The sequence below is a fragment of the Labrus bergylta genome, chromosome 6 (genome assembly GCF_963930695.1).
Source record: "Labrus bergylta chromosome 6, fLabBer1.1, whole genome shotgun sequence".
In the NCBI taxonomy this organism is placed as follows: domain Eukaryota; kingdom Metazoa; phylum Chordata; class Actinopteri; order Labriformes; family Labridae; genus Labrus; species Labrus bergylta.
Window position 1 is genome coordinate 11,042,704 of NC_089200.1, and position 9,275 is coordinate 11,051,978.

The following is a 9,275-nucleotide window of genomic DNA, read 5'->3' on the forward strand; positions in this document are numbered from 1 at the left end:
TTTGTCTGATACGAATTTAAATCAAGTTTTCATGATGAATTAATTTATGTATATTATTAACTTAGGTTGTGGAATATTTATTATACCTAATATTATTGTATAGCCTTCTGTGTAGAATGACAGCAAATTGTTAAAAAATAGTACGCTATTTGATCCTTTGCTTAGACTTAAAGCCACTTGTCGTCAAACAAGACTTCACAAATATTTGAAAAATTGTCTCTTTAGGTTAAGACTCCTCCTGTGAACTGGCTCTATTAGAAACTATACCCTTGCACCAGTAAAAAAAAAAAAAAAACACATCAACGGCTACTTCAAACAACCTCAAAAAGCATTGAAAAGTAGCCAAAATCACATCTGCCTTATTCCATAAATGGGTTCAAATGTTTAACCCTCCTGAGAGCTCTAAGATGTTTCCCACAACACACCCATGCTATTTCAAACCACAGCAATAATCAGGTAGGTGGTATTACAATTACCTTTGAAACTCAGGAAAAGCTCCTGCAGAGAAAATTAAGGACGGGTGATAATAAAGTAAATAAAACTCACCTCCAAGGAAGAAAATAATGGGACCTCACACAGAACAGAACATGCACTAATAAAAACCATCAAAACAAATAAGCATGTAGTTTAAACTAAAGAGGAAGTGTTAAAACAACCATCTGAAGCTATCTCTCCACAGGTTACCCAACTACTGCAGAAGAAGATCCTATGGGAGAAAAACCCACACATAGGCCTTCAAGTGAAAGTTGGATTTTTTTTCTGGTGCCTGTTGGGAGTAGTCGGATACTAACACTGTAGTGAAGCTATCCAGGGATAGGCTTTGAAGTAAACCGAATAAAAAGTCCCAGCAAGATATTGTATAGTGGGGCCTTGTGGAGGCAAATTCAACTGTGAATTAGACATCAAAGTGAAAAGAGCAAGCGGACAGTTGAAACACATGTGTTCAATTTAACAGTGGACACTCTTAGGTTCAAAAACTTTCAAACACAAACTTTTTTTGGCTGATAAATACAGGCATCCACCCATGAGCGGGGCATCACCCTGGCTTCTGTTATCACCATACAAAAATATTGTAAGGAAGTACCCTGGATGGAAAACCGTCCCTCCCTCCATCTCTGACACACCTTCACTGCACCTCAGGCCAGAGGTTAATCTGCCTCATTTCAAACATCCAGTACATGGAAAGAAGAAGTTGTGATAAATAAAATGGTAAGAACTAAAGTGATGGAAGTTTACACTATCACCCTCAAAACACCTACTAACTCACTCACACTTCTGTAAGCATGCTATATGCTTCCCTTCATTTCACAGCTAGTCACTACCTTGTCTGTCTGCTGCTTGCTTTTGGGCAGGTAGTGTTTAACAGAGCTTTTGGTTGAAAGAAAAGCTGTCTGTTGTGGGTGGAAAGAAGCAGAGAGATAAAGGACAGCGACACAATTCAACAGTCAGCAACATTAGGCCTCCATGACATGAGAAAATGTGCAATGTACTTTCTTAAATATTGCAAATAAAGAGTGCATATTAGTTACACTGTTTCCCCAAGTTGTATCTGTTAGAGGGGGTAGTCTGGGTGTTTCTTTTTAACAAATAAAAGTTATACTATATTATACTAAATTGCTACATGGACTAAGTGTAACTTAAGGGCTGGGTGATCATTTTCTGTGTGTTTACAATGTAAATTAAGTCATTGTTAAGTCATTGTTGACATGAGAAATATATATTTAGACCAACCTGTGTACCTGTAGAAAATGTGGAAAGTCTATGAGGGAATAGGCAATTTCAGGGTTTGAGGGGTGTGTATTTCAAAAGAAGCAGCATGGCAGACTATGTGAGACAGATGGCTGCAAGGGGTCAGAGGTTAAATTTAGGAAACGGACAATCACAGCCTTATTCTGGATGACAAGACATGGACTCTCCAGGATTTTATGTTTTTGCCTTCAGGGGATTTTTGAGTCAGTTTAGCTTCAGTGTGTGTGTGTGTGTGTGTGTGTGTGTGAGAGAGAGACTGTGTGGTGAGAGGGTTAGGGTGGGGGGCATGTGGCAGTAACACAGCGACATGATTTGTGGAGGTTGAGTTCAAGTTCAGCGGTCAAGACCTACAGGATCACAGTGTTGCCTCAGCAGCTCATTCACCCAACTTTCCTGATCAAATGATTACAAATAAGACAAAAGAGTTCAGTAAAAACAAAAACCCATGCTGTGTTGTGATTAAACTATGATCAGACAATAAAAGTAGAAATGATTAAAAAAAAGTGTATTAATCAGGATTTTCTCAACATGTGTAGCACTGACATGGTTGTTTCTTTTCACTGAAATTAAAAACAGATTTCTCTCTGTGAGCCTGGACAGTTAAAAACATTAAAGTACTCTTGTTCTCAAAGAGTGAAAATAATTAGAGTAAACCACACTATAAAGCCAGGATCACAGGCAATAAATCTTACAAAAATACACTCCTTTGTTGTAAATGCTGTGTTTAATGATTATGCCAGTCTCTGAAGCTGTGTGTACACTGAATTGTGGATCGGTTTAAATAGGTTGATACATGAAAATGCAACCTGGCCTTTAACCTTTAAAGCTTTTAACTGAAGCTGGATGTAACTCACCGCATCTTAAAATGCAAGTAATTATATTGATTGTGCTGCAGTTGCATTACTGAGATTGATTTAAACAGCAGAAAAAAGTGGGGGTAGAGGATAGGTCGTTCAATGGTGCTTCATAAGCGCAGGTGACTAAGACTAATTTATGTTATGAATTGAGACAAGATGTCCTTTCTTTTGTCAATTTCATGTGTTTATTCCAAGAATTGTTTTTTTGTGAGGAGGAGCCAGTTTTGCCTCTAGTAAGTAATACGCAGAGAAAACACCTGACTACTGTATTCAGGCAGTTTTTCCTCTGGCTTATTGGCTGTTGGAACCTTTTGGGATGCCCCATGTTCTCAAACCAGCCAATGACAGCTTGACTAGCTCAGTCCTCACAAGACATCTTGTGTTTTTGCTGATCCGCTCCTATACATGCACAACTAGTATTCTGGAATGAAAATAAAAACCCTGCTTTTTTAACAGTTTATCTTTGACATTTCACCATGCAAAATGTAAATAAAGACAATTGTGGTCTGGAACTGACCAAAGTGGAAATGATGACAGGATTTAAAACTAACAGTATTGAAATAATGAATCCTCTTGCCAATGGTCTGGTTTCCCTTTTGTAGCTCATATACAGGCCTGAGTATTCATTTCAGTCTGATTACCCAACAAGTTAACATCTCCTCAGAGGAGCTTACATTTCATTTTCCAGAAACTTCAATGCGTCATGTTAATGTTGTTATTTACACGAAGCACCTCCATAACCTCTCCTCTCACCTTGTGATTCTGCAAACTCATCTCTGTGACCTCCTGCGACCTCTGTGGCAACCATGACGATGATGACACTGCAGACCAGACCAGTCCTCCATAGCATTTCCATGGTTACTACAGTAGTTGCTATAGTAACAGAATTCAGTGCAGTTAACCCCGGGCGTCTGTCCCAACATGTCTTCTGTCCTCTCGGATGCCCCGTCACCTAGCAGTGGGACAGCTCAGCGCTCTGTTGTGCCATGGCTGCAGGAAGACCCTTGAGTTCAGAAAGACATGATAGCCTCGACAGCGGGTTGATCAGCAAGTGGAGTCGAGTTCTTAACAAGTCCACACAGAATCCAAAACGGCTTGGATGGATCTCACAAAGAGCTCAGCAGCAGTGGCCAGTTTGGACTCCACGTTCTGGCCCTGTAGGGGAGAAATCAGTCAGTGAGTAAGAGGAAGCCCAATAGAGGGAGGGAAAATGGAGGGGAGGGACAGATTTAGGCTCAAAAAGAAGGGTGGAACAAGTAAAACACAGTCACATACAGAGAGAGAGAGAGAGAGAGAGAGAGAGAGAGAGCAAGAGAGAGAGCGAGCAAGAGCATGAGATACCATTGACCCATGTCGTCCCCAGTCTAACAAGAAAAATCTACCAAGTCCATTTTCTTCCTCCAGTAAAAGTCCGCCACATCCCACATGTATCCCTCAGCTAATCAATCTTGGCTTTGGGGAAGGGCAAACTCCCTGTCTTTCTCTCTGATGACAAAAGACAACAGCAAGTCCCAACCTGGGGCCCCTGAGGCCCCTGAGCTTCAAGCTGCCTGCCCACCGGAAAGAGTTCAAACACAAAGGAAGCCATTGATGTTGTATAAAGCTTCACTTAATGCCCAAACAGGGCTTGAAGTGGGTATTATGTCAGAGGCTCTGGGGGTAAAATGAGCCAATTTGAGAGGAGCAGCAGGATGCCATCACTGCTACGCTGGCTGACTGAGGTGGCTGGTTGTATGGCTGAGTGATTTGCTGGCAGGCTGCCTGACTGTACAGCTTACTAATTGGCTGTCGTCCTGGCTAGCAGACGGATGGTATGAGTGCCTATATGAAGCTTGTTTACATGTGAGCCAAAGGGAGTACTGTAATTATCATAGCCTGACTGATAGCAGACCTCTTAGATTTTTTTTTTATAACTTTTCTCTAAATGATCGAGTCCATATTTGAGTGTTTGTTAACAGAAGAAAAGTCTTAATGTCAAAACCCCTTCAGAGTTCGTGAAGGGTGAAGCATGACAATGTTGTGACAATAATGGCTTTTTAAAACAGTTTTAAAGAGAGTGTCTCAAAGTGTTTGTGACGTCTTTGGCTGCATGTAACCCTTTCCAAAGAGCAACTAAAAAAAGTAGTCAAGGAAGCACTAGATACATTTATTTTTATTTTTATTTACAGGTATAACTAAAGCACTGTTGTGTTGGCTTTTCATTAAATCTGGATTCTTTGAAAAGAGAACATTAAGGATATCCTTCCCCGAATTTTGTCAATGTCTTTGTTGATCACAATAGGGACAAGCCACTTTAATCACTTGAACAGTGAAAGACAGAAAGAAAGAAATAAACTAGAAGAGAAATCCAGTTTCCATTTCTGTAAATTAGGACAAAATGCAGGACATACTGTATTGTTGGGACCCGGCCTTATGATGGCTGCATATCTCTTCACAGTGCCAATTGAATCAAAGCCTTTCTCAATCTATAGACTTTAATTCATGGATATTTGCGCCAGAAATAACATGTTAAAGGTTGTTCCTTCACTTTAACTTTTACTCCAGATCAATTCCTGTTGAGTTTTTTTGAAAATCATATTCCAACATTTTGGCATGCTACTTTGTGATAACACAGAAAATCCCATTACAAAAAAAAGCCAGATCACATTTTCATGCGTGCCCTTTTCTTTGACTTGAGTTTCCTGGCTATAGATTGCAGTGTCAGCTAAAATCAAACCCTAGCTATTCTCCAGTACAAGTCTGCCCACCCAATTTATCCTTGCCCCAGCCTCCCTCCCTTTCCCCAGTTCCCTCCCGTCTATCCCTCCCTCAGTGCCGTCTGGGCAAAGAGAAGATCGAGCAGAGACGCCACATTGGCCCAGATGGCTGGCGGCTAACCAACTGCAGCCAAAGGTAATCGGAAGCAGATGGGAAACCTTTTGGTGACGAGAGCAGGGGGAACAAGTTGCCTCCTTAGAAAAAAAAAAAAAAGGAGAGAAAAAAAACTAGTGCAAAGCCCAAAGGGAATGAAGGAGACAGCAGAGTGTAAGCTGTTGGAGCCAGCTGGGAGAGCCATTCTTGAGTGTTAATACTCTGAAACTGAGAGTAGAGGAATGAGAATTCAAAAGCCCTAATGTGCCCCTCGTTTCATTACAAACAGCAAAGGGAAGGTACAGTTAAGAGAGAGTTTCCTTTAAAAACACTAAGGGGTCTTTCTACTATCGTAGCTCCCCTCATACGTGGAACAACTGAAAGTCTTTCTCTCCTCCCCTCCCTCAGGCTTTCTCCCAGTCATTTCCTGCACAGGCCAAACTCCCCTCCATTTTCATTACTTCTTATGCTCCCGCTCTCGATTTATTGTGGGGTTATTAAACTTGCAGCTTGATATCAAGTGCTTTTCATTACCATTAACTCTCCCCTTGTTTGTTTTAACAAGAGAAGGGGGGGGGGGGGGAACTGGACCCCCTTGTGCTATCCCTGGGTGCTTTTTCAGCAGACCTGCTTAAAAAGATTTGTTGTCAGGCTTCAAGATCCTCACAACAACATGCTTGCACTGCCTTCATAGTAAATTATCACTTCATCGTAAACTGTGCACAGCACTGTTAAATTAAGAGCAAGCTGTCTCTCAGAGGTGATGGTGTCGTACATCTTCCGCGGTCTGTTGTGCAAAACCTTCCCTCTGGGCTGTATCACTTTTGGCGAAATAAAAAGCGTATGTTTGTCAGCCAGCCAAGTGAGCACATACGCCGACTCTTGACTCAGTGTTTTGTTTGGATTAAGCTACGACTATCCAGCGTATATAGCCACAATCACGGCCAAGAGAGAAAGTGGTCTGAGCTGCAGCAGACATAGCCAACCTATTTTAAACGCAATTACGATTTGCAAAAAGAGAAAAGAAAAGAGGGGAGAAGAAAGGGGTCGTTGTTAACAAGAGAGTGAACCACTCAGGATAATTAGGTGGGAATTCAAGGGTGGGCCAAATCTGTACTGTAATCAAGCCAGCAGACTGAGAATCCTCTTGACACGTTATTTCTTAATCTAGTCATCGACTTGCAAGCAGTGACTGGTGGGTTTTTTTTTTTTTTTATGGGGGGTTAGGGATGTACAGTGAGTTTTTTTGTTTTTTTTTGTCTGAGCTAACTATGCTGTCCTTGTCTTTAAGTATTGCCAGGGAGAGTGGAGCTATCCGAAAACCAGCACACTAATCAAAGCCATATGACCAGCCCAGCTCAAAGTAAAGTCTGTGTGGAGCGAACAGATGCTAAGTGTCCCTCAGCTTAGCTTCAAGTCTACCCCCGACTCCCCCCACCCCACCCCACATAAACACAGGGCTTCCACTTTGATCAGTGTGTAGCTCATGAATCAGCTTTAGGTTCAGTTTATTATTAATTTAAACCGGTACTGCTGCTTCTCTTTTCTAATAAGACCATAGGCTGTGGGATCAAATAGCCCTAACACTAATGTCACAAGTCAGTTGCAGCGTTTTATGACTGCCTCAGCAACAATTAGGCTACTCCCTGAATGGGGAACAAAAATCAAAGTCAAGATTCACACAGATCTCCACGTGAAATCCTCAACAGGTGATCAAATAATCCAAAGCACTGAGGGATACGTCTCAGGCTAAACCCTCATGCCCTCTGTCTGAAGACCGAAAGAGAAAGAGGCAGGCATTCCTCTCTCTATTTCCCCCAAATAAACAGTGTGCAGATGAAAAGTGGGAACATAAACAGGCTGGAGAACCTCGGATGTGCTCCCCTCACTCTGAAAATGTGCCTCTTGAGTCTGAAACAATATTTAGTGAGAGAGAGAGAGAGAGAGAGAGAGAGAGAGAGAGAGAGAGAGAGAGAGAGAGCTGACTCGACATGAAGTGAGTCAGCCAGGAGCAGCAGCAGAACTGGAAACAGAGCACAGATGTGGAAGTGGAAGGTTTTCTCTTTCTCCATTTCTGCAGTTTTGATCAGCTGAGTGTCACATAAGACAAAGGAAAGTCAACTCTTGGTGTTTGAGAAAACAACATGTGCATGTTTGGCATTTGTCTCTCTTGAAAATACAATATGTTTTCAAAATGACTTTTCTGGTAATGGACTGAAAGGTGACTTAACCGATTGTTCCAGGCAGTTCTTATCTGTCTTATCCCATCAAATGAATCCTGATTTTAACCTTTCTGGTGATGCAAAAAAATGTAACATTATATAAACTAAAACTAAAACTAAAAAAACATGATGAATCAATCCAGTATGGCACACAATTATTGCCCCTATTACTGAGCTGAGCTTTGTTGTTATTCAGGGTTCCTGCTTTAAAGTTTAAGCCTGTATTGATGTGACCAACCTTGTCTAATGTTGCTCGTTTTATCTGTCACTTATAGTTCCACACCAAGGTTAATTGGGGGGGAAAAAAAATCACATGGTATCGGTTTGTCATTATCATTAGGCATACACTCTCAGTTTAAGTTTCTCTCAGACGTTTTTAAAAAGCATCTCTTGTGTGTGTGCAGGTTTCATAGATAAATCCCACAATTTTAGGAACTAAATTCAACAAGTCGCTGCTTTCAGCACATGCAACGATGCTTATGTCATATAGTGTAACCGACAGTCTGACCAAGTAAAACCCTGACATGATGCAGGTAAGGCTATAACGCACATCTGGCAATAATAAATGAAGCACATTGTGCAGCTAAAAGGTGCATTGATAACTTAACATGCGCTACATGTCTGCAGAGTCAGCTGATCAAATGACTCATTCACCATGGAAGAGGGACCTGTGATGTGTTGCATGCATGGGCATACACGACCTGCTGCTTATTACATAATCGGTGTTGCAGCTGTTACATTTTGAAGTGGGCTTTGACATTGTGGAGGTGCTATCAATCACTACAAGATGTCACATAGTTCTTTCCCATCAGTGAGGAGCTGCAGGCTGCTCCCCCAGCCGGTGAACTACACAATGCCAGCCTTCACTAAAAGGACCTGATGTCTGCTGTCGGCCACATCATCTCCCTTCACCGGCATGCACACACACACACACACACACACACACACACACACACAAACCCACACTAACTGCCTTGTCACCAGTGAGGAGATCCCAGCCATGACTTAAGAGCCCTTTAGGAGAATAGCAAAGCCGACGATACAGTTTTAGCAGGAATACGACCCAAAAATAACGAGACAATGTTTAGTCCATAGAGGAACATAAACACACGTGACACCGCAATGAAAAGGCTACAATGACAAAATAAGGGCGACATTTAAAGTTTGCAAGAAATATCTCTGTTGAAATGGGCGTACTACAGTTAAGAACAGACTCCTGACAGCATCATGTGTCAGGACCGTTTTCCTCCATTGTTCGCGGTAAAAAAAATAATAATAATAAAAAAAAATAAAAGGTATAAAGTTTGTGAGTCCGGGCTCGTGGACCTACCTTCCTCTGTCCCCGTGCAGGAGTTTCCGTGAGTCTGTCCTCTGTCCTCCACAGCGGAGCAGAGAGGAGGAGGAGGCGGCGCCGGCGGGTCACTGAGGAGAGACTCAACTTCTTCCACTTCTAGCACCAGGGAGCCTCAGAGTGATAGTGAAGTCACCCGAGCTGAAACGAGGCTGCTACCGGTCACAACTGTTCACAAAATAAAAGTCGTGTCTGCAGACGTTTGCTCAACAGCTGAGAAGAGGATTTTAGTGGTAGCTCCAATCT

At 42.0% G+C, this 9,275-nt stretch overlaps 1 protein-coding gene across 1 annotated transcript in view; it reads right to left on the reverse strand.

The window, feature by feature from the left end:
- The window catches only part of adamts10 (ADAM metallopeptidase with thrombospondin type 1 motif, 10), a 45,200-nt gene extending 36,057 nt beyond the window's left edge, over positions 1-9,143 (reverse strand). The window contains exons 1-2 of the mRNA XM_020656896.3: positions 9,009-9,143; positions 3,360-3,761 (exon numbers count right to left, since the gene is read on the reverse strand). Of these exons, the coding sequence (XP_020512552.1) occupies positions 3,360-3,462 (103 nt within the window). The 5' untranslated portion in view covers positions 3,463-3,761; positions 9,009-9,143. The remainder of the gene's footprint in view (positions 1-3,359; positions 3,762-9,008) is intronic.
- Positions 9,144-9,275: the final 132 nt, after the last annotated feature.